Source organism: Haemaphysalis longicornis, unplaced genomic scaffold (genome assembly GCF_048455015.1).
Source record: "Haemaphysalis longicornis isolate Haplotype H1 unplaced genomic scaffold, Haemaphysalis longicornis Haplotype H1 scaffold_2, whole genome shotgun sequence".
Lineage (NCBI taxonomy): Eukaryota > Metazoa > Arthropoda > Arachnida > Ixodida > Ixodidae > Haemaphysalis > Haemaphysalis longicornis.
Window position 1 is genome coordinate 44,050,223 of NW_027526295.1, and position 14,939 is coordinate 44,065,161.

General features: G+C 51.5%; 1 protein-coding gene across 1 annotated transcript in view; it reads right to left on the bottom strand.

Moving 5' to 3' along the window:
- Positions 1-6,576, bottom strand: part of LOC144167932 (uncharacterized) — a 57,976-nt gene extending 51,400 nt beyond the window's left edge. Inside the window, exon 1 of the mRNA XM_077697054.1 lies at positions 6,510-6,576. Coding sequence (XP_077553180.1) covers positions 6,510-6,576 — 67 coding nt within the window. The remainder of the gene's footprint in view (positions 1-6,509) is intronic.
- Between the last annotated feature and the right edge of the window lie 8,363 nt (positions 6,577-14,939).

Below are 14,939 nucleotides of genomic sequence, written 5' to 3' on the forward strand. Positions count from 1 at the left end.
AGCTCGCTACCCGCCGAATGGAAAATAGCAAAAGTAATCCCCGTACGCAAAAGCGGCAGCCAAGCAGAAGCCTCCAACTTCAGACCGATTTCCCTGACAAGCACCGCATGTAAATTACTTGAACATATTATCCTGAAACACATAACAACTTTTCTTGCCCATGAGTATATTTTATCACCATATCAGCACGGTTTTCGTCAAGGTATGTCAACTGTCACCCAACTTATTGAATTGATTCATGACCTCTCCTTAAGCGTAGACCACCAGAAACAAACGGACCTTATAATGCTGGATTTCTCGAAAGCATTCGACCGGGTACCTCACACAAAACTATTAAAGAAACTAGAAGCAACCATAGGAAAAGGCGCAATCAGTGACTGGATTAAAGACTACTTGTCCAACCGATCACAATACGTTCAAATTCATCAAGAAAGGTCATCCATAGTCAAAGTCACATCGGGTGTACCCCAAGGTAGTGTTTTGGCACCTATCTTATTTTTAATATTCATCAATGACTTACCTAAAAATATTAGTGTTAACATAAGGCTATTTGCGGATGATTGTATTATTTACCAAGAAATCAATTCCCCCCAAGACCATCTATCGCTTAACAGTGCTTTACAAACAGTGTCCGATTGGTGCTCCGACTGGCAGATGACCTTGAACACAACAAAATCAGCCCTTTTGAGAATAACCAGAAAACATCAGATATCAACGTTTTGCTACACCGTTAATAACACTCCCTCGACAGTCGTGAATCAACAGAAATATCTGGGCGTAACTTTAACCCATGACCTTAGATGGGACTCTCACGTCGCCAATGTTACATCAGCCGCCTTACGCCGACTCTTTTTTCTGAGACGACGACTAAAGCAGGCACCACCAGAAACAAAACTACTCGCTTATAATACATTTGTAAAACCAACTTTGGAATACGCAAACGTCACCTGGTTTCCTTACACTAACACACTTATACAAAGACTTGAAAGGGTGCAGAGGAAGGCTATTAGGTTTATCTATAGCAAATACAGGACAACTGATTCGCCCACAGAACTTCTAAAAAAAGCAGGAATATTAACTCTTAAACAGCGAGCAAAACTTGCTCGGCAGAAGATGTTATACCAATTAGTAAACAAGCAGTTAAACGTAGATAGCTTCATGTATATATCAAAAGCAGAAACCAGATCAACACGACACACGCATCCACTAACACTTCGGGAATACCAATGCCGCACCGACTGTTTTAAGTTCTCCTTCTTTCCACTCGCCATACACGAATGGAACAACTTGCCTTCCTCCGTAACAAGCAGTCCTATTTATGAAACTTTTTCGTCTTTGCTGGAAAATCACCTGCGCACATCGATGTAATTCAGTCATAGTAGCTTCGACTTATACCGCATCATGTTTTTTTTCTTTCTTTTTCTTTTTTCTTTGTTTCTTTAGTTTCTGGTATCTCAGACGCTGTTTGCAGCTGCATGATTGTTGTCATGTACTAATACTGAACTGTTACACACATAGGTGCACAAACCGATACTGTCTTCTTTAAATTTTGTATAATGTTGTACGCGTAAATGTTGTATGTTTGTACTGTTAAAATTGCATTATTTTGCCCTTCCTGCAATAATCCCGCATGGGATTGGCAGTATGAATAAATAAATAAATAAAATAAAATAAAAATACAACGCATGATGGGGCAATGATTAACACTTGCAATAAAAGAAAAGAAGCTCCTACTTATAGCAACAAATATGGAGTAAAGGTCGTTGCTACAGCAAAGCCCAAGCATACCACTTAGAGAGATTGACCAAGATTGGACAATAAAACATAACAATAATCATAAAACATAATAATCATACGCGTTCCCGACACGTTTCACGCGATTTCAGAATCAATACAACAGAAACACCAAGTGAACCCCACGATGCGTCGCATCTACACAGGGTTCCCCTCGCGGGGAGGTGGGCGCAATTTTCATTCTGATGTATACGCGCGCGTTGTGGCACACTCTTTTCCCCCTTTTATGAGAGTGAGTACGCCTGTTACTTGCGGTCTTTGTGTCCGTGCTGGCAAGGCAGAAGTTTCCGGACTACATGCCATGGTGTCAGGGGAAGCCACCGCTGCGAACTCTCGAGGCACGGCGTCTACTGTTTAAACTAACACAGCACGCTTGCCGATCTTTGCCTGCTCAATGACACCCAGTGTTTATCGTTCCGGGCAGCAGCGCCTAGATTGACAGTAACGCACCGTTGGGCGATGCGTTTGTAGCACTTTTTCACGATGACATATCGCGACGTCATGTGCCGATTGGACCGGCTGTTGTGCAGGTGCGCCTCGCGTACTTATCAGTAGCCACACGTAAAAGATTCTACTTATCATTTGACACAGCAGGTACCGCTAATCCGGTCTTGCCTGAACAATGAAGTAAGAAACAGAAAAGAAAATGACCCGAAAAACATTCTAAGTCCCGGTAGCTCCAACGCTTCGAATAAATTACGAGCTATCAGCACGGTCACGCTGCAGATGTGTTAACAGGTACAATGAAAGAGGGCGCCTTTGAAATCGCCCAAAAGTGCGCCTTAACCCGATTGGATCTAATGCTTAATTTGAACGCATGCCAAGTTTCTTTTAAAGTCAATATATTCTGTCTGATAATCCTTCCTACGGCTGCCTACACATGCTAAGAATATTGCCATGTATGAACCGTTCCACCAGAGGCAGTCGTTTGTAGAGGATGTGTCTATATCTAGTTTGGGCTATACTATCGTCTTCAGGCTCACTATTAAGGCAGGCACGTAGACGGAGACGGTTATCTTTAGAAGGAAGGAAAAACCGCTGCATCGAATTAGTTATCTCTTAAATGCCGAGGTCATACTTAGCGCTACACTAAGAACAAAAATTCTCCCATGTTTCGCACTGTAGAATAGCTACTGCATAGAATGGCGCAGTTCACATCCTGGATTTCCGTTTCTCCCACAAATTTCCAAGCGAGGGTACTGCAAGACTCGGGAGACTCGGCTATAGTACGGCCATATTTTTCGCTACATCGTTCTCTTAAACGCTCGTACTAAAACATATTATTGTATATTATTCGCGGTGTTGCACAGACGCACCGCAAGCAACTTCGGAAAAATGGCCTACCAAGTCGACGGGAACAAGGGTACAAATACAAGAAGCAACCCTTACTTTCTAAAGGCCTTTCCGCGGCGTTTGTAGAATTATTTCTTAAGGGCCGAGTCACCGACATTCGCCCCATTGTACACAGTTGTTAACCATCTTACGTGCCGCCATTGCCGAGTGACTAAAGCGGTGCGCCACGGGTTTTCAGTTCCATCCCCAGTGGCTGTTTTTCGGATAGAGGTGAAAAGCAAAAAAAAAAAAAAAAGGACAAAGCGCGGGGGGATATTTCGGCAGCTCCAGGTGGTGTAATCCTCCCCAGAGGTATCCCAAGCGCTAATTTGACGGGTAAAATCCTGATGTCCACTTTATTGATACTAACTGCATTACTAACTGCATATACCAACGTACTCGTAACGTAGAAACAAGGGCATGTAAAGATGCACGGGTATTATCATCATTCGATTTCCTTCTAAAATCCACTTTTCCGCAAGCACGGCGCCTTTTCCCAAGTTCCTGCTTGCCCCATCTCAGCGCAGAAGATTATGTATAGTGATGAAGAAATAGCGGGACATGCCTGAGCTTTCAAAAAACGTCAAGTCACAAGCCTGCTACGGTTGAACTCTCTAGTGAACTTCGCGGCCGCGTCCTGGTCAACTCCGAAGCTCGTTCCGCCCTCCAGCCACCGCCATTTCCCGGAGCGTGTAGCGTTGCCCTTTCTCAGAGCCGGCCGCCATTCTCCCGCGCCGCGCTTTCCCACTCCTGGTGCGCATTACCCGCCGCACGATACCGGGCTCGCCCAACTTCTACTTCTTTCGACCACCTCTTTTCTGAACTTCAAAACGCACGCGTTTGAAACACAGATTCATGCTTTTCGCCTTAAAAAACCGCATTTAAAGATTACCCCGTCAAGAGAATCCTAATCTTGCTGAGGTTTCCACGGGAGCACAAAATGGTGCCATGGACATTAAAAAATTTGAAGGTTGGTTAGGTCAATCGCTTATAGAAAGAAAAAATGAGTAAACAGCCGAAGTCCGCAGGCTTGCCAAAGGGGCCACGGCACCACGTTCAGCAAAATTCGAACACAGTTGCACCCATTTCGCATTCTCAGGTACACGGCGAGCAGTATGAAGGGGCTGCTTAAGGACAGGAAATGACGACAGGCTGCGAATTGGTCCGTGCGCACGCAGCACGCAGTCATTTTTCCTGGCTTCTGGAGAACTTGGAGAGCATGTGACGAATTGAGGAGACGGGTGGTGACCAAGCTCGTTGTTCAGTGTCCCTGATGAGGAAGAGGTACAAGAGGAAGGCCCCCAGGAACAACCACAACGTGTCATTCTACTCTGCCGTCAAACCAAACCTTATTGACTCTCCGAAGGATCTTTTCGTTCAGAAGCGCCCCGATGATAGCGTTCGAAGCCAATCTTTTTTTTAAGGCTAGGGTTAAGGAAAATCCGGTGGTCATATGCACGCAGAAAAATAATGCGGCGAAACCTGATAAGTATGGGAAAAACACGTGTTTATCTCTGCGGCTCCAGAGCGCGTGTACAAGGAGCTACTGCGTCAATCACGGCTCAAGCGATAACGGAGGGCGGTGCGTGCGGAGCAGCATCAACGTGGCGATGGCGGACACCTGCCGCACCGCTAGGCGGCGCATCACACTTAAACCTTCAGCCGGACGCCCCAGCTGCGGTAATTAACCATCGATACGTCGCGTTCCCCGGCAGTAACGATGACCACAATGGGGATGGCGCAACGCACTCACGTGGCATAGAGCTAGGAACCATGGTGTACAGTCAGCCGTTGCTAGAACGAAGGCTTCTACTACGAAGTAGCCTGTATAACGAAGCATCTCTTATGGCCTGGCCAGATTCCTAGGTTTACCGTGTATTGTGAACGCAACTAAACTGAATTTGCCTGTTCTACAAAACAATTACGCGTGCCGAATCGGCGAATTGTTGTTAGACAACAAATACGCCTAACCACACGCGTGGTAATGCGCAGCTGATAGGTGTGCCCACAACCCTTAGTCATTCATTTCGGCAGTGGAGCTGCAGGAATCCGTGAACGTGTACAGTGCATGTTGCGGGGCAGCATAAGTTGTGACGGGCGACGTTTACGTCTCGGAGGACGCCAGGTCCTGGTTTGCTCTGACCTTACATATGATGACATCGTGGAGGCCATCATAGATCAGGCGTGCAGTGATAAAGAGCTTGCAGAGTAGCCAGGTGTTATGTCTACCTGCGAAGTGGTAGCGGAGCTTCACTGGCTGCAGATACATATCTGGTCACTGCCTGACCTTACATCGCACCCCAGCAGGCCGTGAACCTCGACAGCATCAGGTAGGCGGTGGTTGCGAATTCAGTATGTCGTACTACTGTGCAGAAGACAATTGTCTTTTTTTCACCTATTGGCGTTTAAATCTGATTATTGCTTCTTTCAGTATGGGTACTGCTTTATAGGGGGTCGCTAAAGTGCCCAACGCATATAACCAAATGACCTGTAAAAGGAACATTTATTGCCGTCCAGCAAAATGGACAAGACAAAGAACACGCCCGTGTATCATGGCCTCCGTGATCAGCTAGCTTCCGGAGCACCGAGCAATGGCGCGGCACCCAGCAGCTGATCGCCGAGGCCACGAGTGTGTTTGTTTAGTTTGCGTTCGTACCACAGGTGGCGCATCGTATTAAGATTGGTAGGTTCCAGCACCGTCATCACCAACCACAGCTTAGTTTTAGTATGTTCAAAAAATAAATCTTCTCTTTTTCGTGCGTTATACTAACGCCGGTGTCCCTTTGTTATAGCGGTGAATTCGGCCAGCGTAGGATACAACAAAGTGTAAATGAAAAGGGTAGCGCAAACACTCACGTGCTCCTAATGCGCGCTAGATTCCTCACGTGCTAGATTCCTCACGCGCTAGATTCGTCATGAACCGAAATAGGTATACAATTCTGTGGAGAGGGTGCAAATAGGCGGCCTGGGTGCAAATAAGCAGCCTGGTGGGTCGCCTGCCCGCTGAGGACCCCGCACGCCAGGCGGCCACTGCTGCCCTGGCACACCTGAGCCCCCCCGCCCCCAAGCATGGCTAACAGACCCTGCAGGACAGGCCAGTGGCCACGTATCCTGCAGTGGAACTGCAACCACCTGGGGCCACGCCATGCGGAGCTGGCAAAGCATCTGCTGCAGGAGCACTACGATGTGGTGGCGCTGCAGGAGACCAACGTCTGTGGCAGCTCCCTGCGCCTGCCGGGGTACGTGTGCCACGCCAGCGCAACCAGCTGCACCCTGCACTCCTGCCCCAGCCATCCGTGTCAAGATGCCAGCCACCCACCAGGCAAGTCCCAGGCAGCTGTCTACGTGAGGGCCGTGCTCAACAGTGCTCCAGTGGACCTGACGTCGGTCGTGGATGGAATGCGCCACCGTCACGGTGCGCATGGGTTCCACGGACACCACTGTGGCCATCGTCTTGTGTCGTCCAACGCGGCCCTGGGATGCCACAGCAGTGGGACGGCTGCGGCCCGGGCCAGGACGTTGTCGTGTGCGGGGATCTTAATGCGCACAACCCGGCGTGGGGCAGCCCCTGCACCACCCGCAGGGGACGAGAGCTGCTGGATTCTGCCACAGCCTGCGGCCTGCTCGTGGCCAACACAGGCAGCCCCACCTTCACCCGCCCTGGCCCCGCTGGCACGGTTCAACTGACGTTACACTGACGTTGACGTTAGTTGACGTTACACTGACGTTACACTGACGTTACACTGGTGTCCCAGCGGTGTGCCTACAACTGGGAAACCGCCACGAGCACCTGGGGGTCGGACCACTACCCCATCTTCGTCACTCCAAGAAACGACCGCAGGCGAGCAGACACCAGTGTTTACGCCGTCACCAACTGGGTCAACTACCGCAAGGAGGTGGCAAAGTATTTGGAGGACCTAGAGGCTATTTCCTGACAGCTGTCGTGCGGAGCGCCAACAGGGCCACGGTTCGGGGGGAGGTACCCCTCTGCACGGCACTGCCTGATCTGGAGCTTCTGAGACTCCGGGCCAGGCGCAACAAGCTGCAACGGCGGGCCATCTGGAGCAGGCATGCGGAAGACTGGATGGCGTACCGGCGGGTGGATGCGCAGTGCAGAATGAGAGCCAAGCTGGCAGAGCTGGGAGTTGCTCTGCTCCTCCATGGACTCGCGTAGGGATCCAGCCAAAGCCTGGAGAGTCTTCCGGGCCTTGCTTCAGCCTGCTGTCACCAACCGGCACCCTCTCCTGGCATTCGCCATTTCTTTGGGCATCACTGAGGAGGCCTTGGCAGAGCGGCTAGCCGACCCCTCCACCCCAGCTTCACCTGCGACTGTGGCCCAGCTACACCTGCGGCCGGAGTCCCCCCAAGACCCACAAGTGGTGGCCATTTGCGGTGCCGACATCACATTCCGAGAGCTGCGGGCAGCCCTGGATCGATGCCCGAAGCGGTGGAGCGTCCCTGGCATTGACGGGGTAACGTATCATATGCTCCGGAACCTAAACGTCACCCAGCTGGAGCCGCTTCTGCAGCTCATCAACCGGGTGTGGAAGGAGGGAAGCCTTCCATCTTCTTGGCGGTCGCACTTGTAAGGCCGATGCTGAAGGTCGGTAAGCCGCCCACCGAGCCCGCATCGTACCGGCCGGTTTCCCTGACATCGGCAACGGGGAAGCTGATGGAGAGCACTGTCCTGGCCCGCCTCCAGTGTGTTGCTAATGGTCGGGGCGTCTTCCAGGAGCACCAAAGTGACTTCAGGCGCCACCGCTGCACGGCGGACTCGCTGGGCGATGTGGTGTCTATGCTGCAGAAGGCCCGCCATGACAAGGAGGGCGCCTTCTTGCTCCTGCTGGACATGAAGTCGGCCTTGGACTCTGTCCCCCAGACGGCCATCCTGGATGCCCTCGACAGCATGGGCGTTGAGGGGCACCTCCGGAGTTACGTCAAGGAGTTCCTGGCCAACCGGACCCTTCAAGTCAAGGTTGGCCGAGCAACCAACAGCCCACGAGACGTCAGCTCTGGGGTTCCCCAGGGGAGTGTGCTCAGTCCATTTCTCTTCAACCTCGTCCTGGCTCCACTCCCGGACTGCATCCCGGCTGGGCTTGCGTTCAGTCTATGCCGACGACACCGCAATCTGGGCACACAGACCAACGAGACTACTCTCCAAGGTGAAGGCGTGCCTGCAGGGGGTGCTGTGGGCAGTCGCCGCCTTCCTGAGAAGCCGTGGCCTGCAGCTGTCCCAGTCGAAAACTCAGGCCTTGGTCTTCCACCCGAGGGGCAGCAGGGCACGCAAGTCGACACCACCGCTCACCTTATATGGCCAGTCCCTTCCGTGGTGCACCATGGCTACGTATCTGGTGCTCCTTGTCGACTGCCAGTTGTCCTGGATACCTGCTCCGAAGGCGCTCCGGCAACGCACAATGATGGTCCACCAGGGCGTGCGGAGGTTGTTGGCGCGTGTTCAGGGCTGCACACACACCGTGGCGCTGCGGGTGTTCCACGGGATGGCGTCGTCCGCTGTCCTCTATGCTCTGGCTCTGGTGCAACTCAAGCCGCGCCGGTGGGAGTAACTGTAGGTGGATCAGCGCTGGTATATCCGCCTTTGCCTGCGCCTTCCGAGCACATCCCCGGTGGCGGCGACGTACACGGAGGCAGGTTACTGGCCTATCCAGATGCGGGCCCTGCAAGTGGGGCTCCACCACATCCACCGCTGCAGGGCACACCGGACGGCGCGGCACTCCTCCAGCGCTACCGCTGCTCGCCTGGCAGGGGTACCAGCCTCTCGGGATGTGGTGTCGTTCGACGCTGCAAGGACTATCCTGGCCCGAGTGGTGGAGGGTCAACACCCAGATGCTCGAGTGGTCAGTGGTCAGGCCCCAGGGCTCCTTCCCGGCCGCATCAGTATAGACGCCCGGTCGCTCCTGCTTCGCCTGCCGCTTAATTGCTGCAACGTGGGAGCCCTCCTGCACCACCAGGGCCGCTGGGCGTCCCCAACCTGCGCCGACTGCCCAGAGCCCGAGACGCTGGAGCGCTTACTGTGCTCTTGCCGCAAGCACGACACCGCGAGAGAAGAACTCCGGACAGCATTCCAGCGACTCGGTGTACCAAGCCACAAGCTAGAAGACTTCCTGTTTTCCACGGGATCGGACGCTTTACGACGGGAGGTCTTCCAGCACCTCCTCAACTTCCTAGTTGTGACAAGAATAATGCAGCGCTTGCAGCCGTCGCGCCTTGGACGAAACGAACGCTACATAGACTGTGCCCCACTCTCTTCCTTTCTTCCTCTTTCTCTCTTCCTATCCTTTGAAACCCCCCTTCCCTGGACTGGGTTGTATGAGGGTGAACTGTCCGACTGAGTTCAACAATATCCCCAGCTCTTTTCTCTTCCCTTCTTTCTTAATATATCACCACCACCCACCACCACCCCTGCTTCATCCTTGTGCGCGTCACGTCTGGATGCAGATCCCCATGGAGTCAAAATTAACCCATTGTCCTCCGCTAGGGCGAAACTCGCAGCCAAGAGACGGCTTCGGGGAGTACAAGCGGAAAAACTCCCAACTCCCCTCGCGGGAACCCCTGTGTAGATGCGACGCATAGGCGGAGCGGCGAAGGGACTGCGTTTTATAGCGCGCATAACGTTGAGGGGACTGCGTAAGCCGGTCCCAGTCTATGACGACGTTGGCGTACTTGTAAAGCGGCGTGGACTCTAGGTGTTTGAGCCAAGCGTGGATGTTGCTTCGCCGGAGAACGGCACACCGGTTATATGCGCAGCGCGCCCGAAGGAGAGGAAACCGCGGAAGAGAGAGTACTGCACATGCGCCGGGTCCAGCGCGTCTGCCGCGACTATGACGCAACGTGCCGCGGCTATGACGCAACACAATCCAAGACAATCCACTTTAATCCAATTCAATCCAAATCCAATCCAATTCAAGCCATGCCAAGCCAAGCCAATCCAATCCAATTCATTCCAATCGAATCCAATCCAATGCCCCTCGCGAGAGAGTGTTCGCTATCGGAGAGGAGAGGGGGTGAGCGGCGGAGAGCGCAGCTGGCGCGGCGAGGAGAATGGGGGAGGGGTGGACAACGCCGACGACGACGACAACAACGACGACGACGCCGGAGGGACAAGGCGAGTGAATCAGATGCTCTGCTTCTAAAATGTGAGCGCTTTGGGCGCGCTGACGACTAGTTGCCCCCTCCAGGCTTGTTACGGGTCAGTGGCTATGGTATTAGTGGCTATGGGTCAGTGGGTCAGTGGGTATGGGTCAGTGGCTATGGTGTTGTGCTGCTGAGCCGAAGGACGCGAGTTGGATTACCGGCCATGGCGGCCTATTTTCTGATGAAGGCGAAGAGCAAAAACGACGTATGTTCGAGATTTCGGCGTACGTTACACATTCGCAGGTGGACAAAATTAAGGTAGTGTCTATTATCCCGGCAACCGGGAGAGTTACCGTCAGACATTTCTCACGGCAGTCGCTTCTTATTGGCTAAGCACGGTACGCGGAGATTCAATCAGATACATCTCCCCCTAAAAAGTCGCGTTTGCAGCTGCCCCTGTAGCACTGTGGTATAATAGTGACGGGTTTTAAACGAGGAGGCGCAGGTTCGAATCCGACGTTGGGATGTGTTTATTTTTTTTTTAGCTTTCGGAATTTTTCGGTCATTGTGATTTTGTTAGTGCTTTTTTTACTCTGGTTTTTAATATATCACAATATCGACGCACAGGACTTCTAGAAGTTTAAATTACGTTTAATACAGGTTGTGTTCTGTGTCGTTGCGCTGGGTTAGATTAGGTTTGTTGCACTGTGGCAGGATTTGGGTAGGTTATAACGCGTTCGGTTAGGTTACGTTAGGTTCGGTCATGTTATGTTACGTTAGGTTGCGTTGAGACGTAATATTATTCAGCAAATTTTCGGCCAGCCAGCTTTTATGGAAACTGCCCTGAGAATTTCCCGGAGGTAATTCTCACGGCTGCCGTGAGATTAGACGCAGCCCAAAATTAATCCGGAGCTCTCCACTACGGCGCGCCTCATCGCTTGAGTTGCGTCGGCACGTTAAACTCTACAATCAATCGTCAATCAATCAATCCGGAGCCCTCCACTACGGCGCGCCTCACAGTCCAGCGGTAGCTACTACGCGTTCAACCACCCAGACTTTGAAGAAACAAAGAGGAGTTATTACGAACCGCCGTGCTTGCCCGATCGCAGCATTGTTGCGGGTGACTGCAGTGACGTGGTGTCGCGGACGCGGTGGAGTCGGTTCTGGTCCCTTCTGTGAAGATGAATGCAGGCTCTTATTTCGCTGGACGCTGCGATCGAATCTTGTTGTTGTTGTTGTTTTCCTGTTGTAGTGGCACATACCCACGTGGGGGATTGGCCAAGAACGGGGTGGCTTTTTGGGGCTAAAGCGCCCACCTCATGGCCCTATATAATCAGCCTGTAGGAATTGGGGAAACGGTTACCGAATTATATATTAGATCTAAAGAAGAATGAGTGAATGATGTCATTTTTGGGAAAAAAGGTTAATAAATTTAGACCGGGTTAGCAGGACATGCGTCTGGTCTCTGATATCTACGCGTGAATGGCCGCAATAATCCCTCTATGACAAAACCCCAGGGATGTGGCCCTGAACGAAAGGAGCACCGGCATCGACAGAGGAAGGCCAATACGTTGAATTGGTGCGGCTAGATACCGTTTCCGAATGAAAGAAAAACCGCAGGAGTACAGGAAAAAGTGTTGAATTGTTTCAATCGAATCTGGCAGGGTCGTCGAGGTGCACGCGATTCACGCGGTTTCTGGTTGATTGATTGATTGGGGCGAAGACAGCACTGGCCCGTACCCTCTCTAAGGCATTGCCCAAGTCGGACTGCGATCTCATTGCTAAAGAAGGATAAGAATTTAAACTGAGAGAATCGATGTGGGAAGGTTGTGGGGAAAGTGATCCCAACAATTATTAGAAATAAACCAATAAAAAAATACTGATGCTACAATACTTACGTTAACAGTATCGGAATTATTGAAAAGGTATGTAGTAGATGCGTTTTACTAACCATGGTAATTCGGTGATGAACATTGTGCTTTGCTAGCTCTCTTTAGACGTTGACACCGTAGCGCTCTCGCGTTAACGCGAGAGCAAATTACAGTGGGTTTGTTTTACTCACTATACATGTTATTCTTTTTGTGATAGCCACTGGAGATTTCCTATTAGTAAAGACGACTGTGACGCTAGGAACTCCCAGTTTGCGCGGCGGCTTCCGCATGCTCACACGAGCTTCCTCGCAACGCCGAAAAAGTACACAACAATGTATATTGTCACATCATTTGCTTTTTCTTGTCGACCCGTACGCATGACATGGTAACTGATGAGTTCACTTGTATTGTCATTGCCAATGCCCGAGGTTGATTTAGTCTATCCCTGCAGGCTCTAAGGAAGATTGTGGTCTAAGCGCCAACCACAACTTCCGGGAAAATTACATATACAGGACAGACAGGAGCGCCCCCAAAGTTGGAGTGGGCGCTTAAACACCAGCCTTGCAATGCTATAACAACTAGGCCGGACAGACAACTCTATTCAGTTAAAGGAAGTTCTTGCGCTTTGGCTTGTGGTGCCAGGGTCCTTGCATGCGGCCGCGTTTCCCCAGAAAGGCACTGAGTCCAATAAAACCACACCCTTCTCGAAGTCCCGTTCCCCAAGGTGCACTCATCAGCTGGTCCGGCTGTGCACACCTAATCCAGCCCTATCCGCCATCTGGTGGTAGTGGTGGTACCAGTAAAATGGCTCATACCCACTCAAGCGAGGAAATGGATAGGAAATGGGTGCCAACAGGAAAAATATCTGAACTCCGTCATGTCCCGCGCCACATCTTCGTCTTCACCTGGCACATATCCATCCCGTGGGACTAACCACTGCTACTTCTCTGATTACCACTGGCTGAAGGCGCGAATACAGAAGTAATAATGACTACACCATCCAGAAGCGATAATAGGGCCTCTTTGTTGAGACCAATCGCTTGAGAAGCATAAGTTTTTCTTTTGATAATGGGAAAAGCGAGGACTTGGGCGGGCATGCCAAAAGGAAGGTAAACTCAAACCACGTGAAGGCGTCGTTCTTCATGTATGCACCTGCTGGAAACGTGCGCTACGTCGTCCTTTACATGCTGTTCAAGCAATGAATGTACTGCAGTGAATTTTATGCTCGGAGAGGTGCCGCTACTCACCTTGCCGCCACTCAGCAGGGATCGACATCAGGACGCGACCACATTTGGTGCGAGTTCGTGCCAGAAGATTCGGCAGCCTAGATGACCCCGTGTGTTCGCGGTGCTCAGCCAATAATGACATTGCATACATCCTGTGGGACTGTCCTCGTTTTGCCGACTGTCGCGAACAAGCCTTCTAAACTGCCGGATTGACAATCCCACCGAGCCTTAATGATTGGCTTTACCCAGGCAGTTGCAATCAGAGCGAAGAACGGCGCCTGCTCGCCGCTCTACGAAACTTCGTCGAGAACTCTGGTCTTCACCATTTCCTATAATTACACACCCAATTGGATGTACCATTGGATGTATCCTACTTTTTTCCCAACTCCCGTTACCTAATCCCTCTCCCCTAGACACCAAACTTCGCTAAAGGGTAACATGGCGTCTTTGTATCCGTTGTACATAAAATAAATGCGTGTTTCCACCACCACCGCTTCGCTAGTTGATTCAAAACGTGAATACCTGCATAGAAATGGGAAAATAAATTACGCCTACCAAACTTTGGCGTACGGAAGTACTTGAATAAACGTCAAATGAACAGAACTCTTCCAAAACAGGGAGCCATTCAAAGACTGGATCCGGCAATTTGTACACTTTGTGGGACAATATGCTACACCCGCACGTGTAGCGTAGCGAAGAGAATAAAGATCTCCCGCCCCGCGCCTCGCGCCATGCCCTTGACGTCGTGCGCGTGGTGCCCGGCAAGCATTCCTTCCAACATGGTGTCAGAAGCGGGATGTGCTGAGCGCTGCTCTCCGCCTGAACGACACGTCAGCACACCCAACCAACCCTCGTTCTGAAGCCGCTTCTGCCTCGACTACAGACCTGCCTGCGACTTTTGAGAGCAACTCATCCTAGATGGCCAACAAGAACGGCAGCGCTGCCTCGTTCCAGATCACAGCACCTGACTCGTTCACCTTCTCACCGTCAGACTGGCCCCAATGAAAGAGACGTATTTTCTCCGCTACCGGGCTGCTTCAGGGCTCAGCGATCGACCCAAAGATTGACAGGTGGATGCACTGGTCTACCTCATGGGACCCTAGGCAGAGGACATATTTAATACCTTCAGGCTGACCACTGACGAGCAGAAGAACTTCGACGCAGTGCTTAAGGGCTTCGAGGACTACTTCATACCTCGGCGAAACATCACCTACGAGCGGGAGAAATTCAACACCCGAGTCCAGCTGGATGGTGAGTCAGTCGAAGATTTTGCAACAGCCCTACACGCACTAGCAGATTCTTGTAACTACGGGGAGCTCCGCGAAGAGTTAATTCCAGACAGACTAGTCGTGGGCCTCAAGAGTCATAAACTGTCGCAAACTTTGCAGCTTGACCGCAGCCTAGACCTAATGAAGGCGTTAACCATCGCTCGTCAGAGTGAAGCAGTCCAACAGCAGCAGGCAGAACTCTTATCGAGCACGCTAAAGGAAGCAGTCAACCTCGACGCTCTGAAAGTACGGCGGAGTAGACCCGCTAAAGACCCAGTTCCAACGCCACCCCCAACCACGCACCGCCCGAGGGGCTTCAAGAAATCATGCGACTGGTGTGGCAAAGAGCATCACGC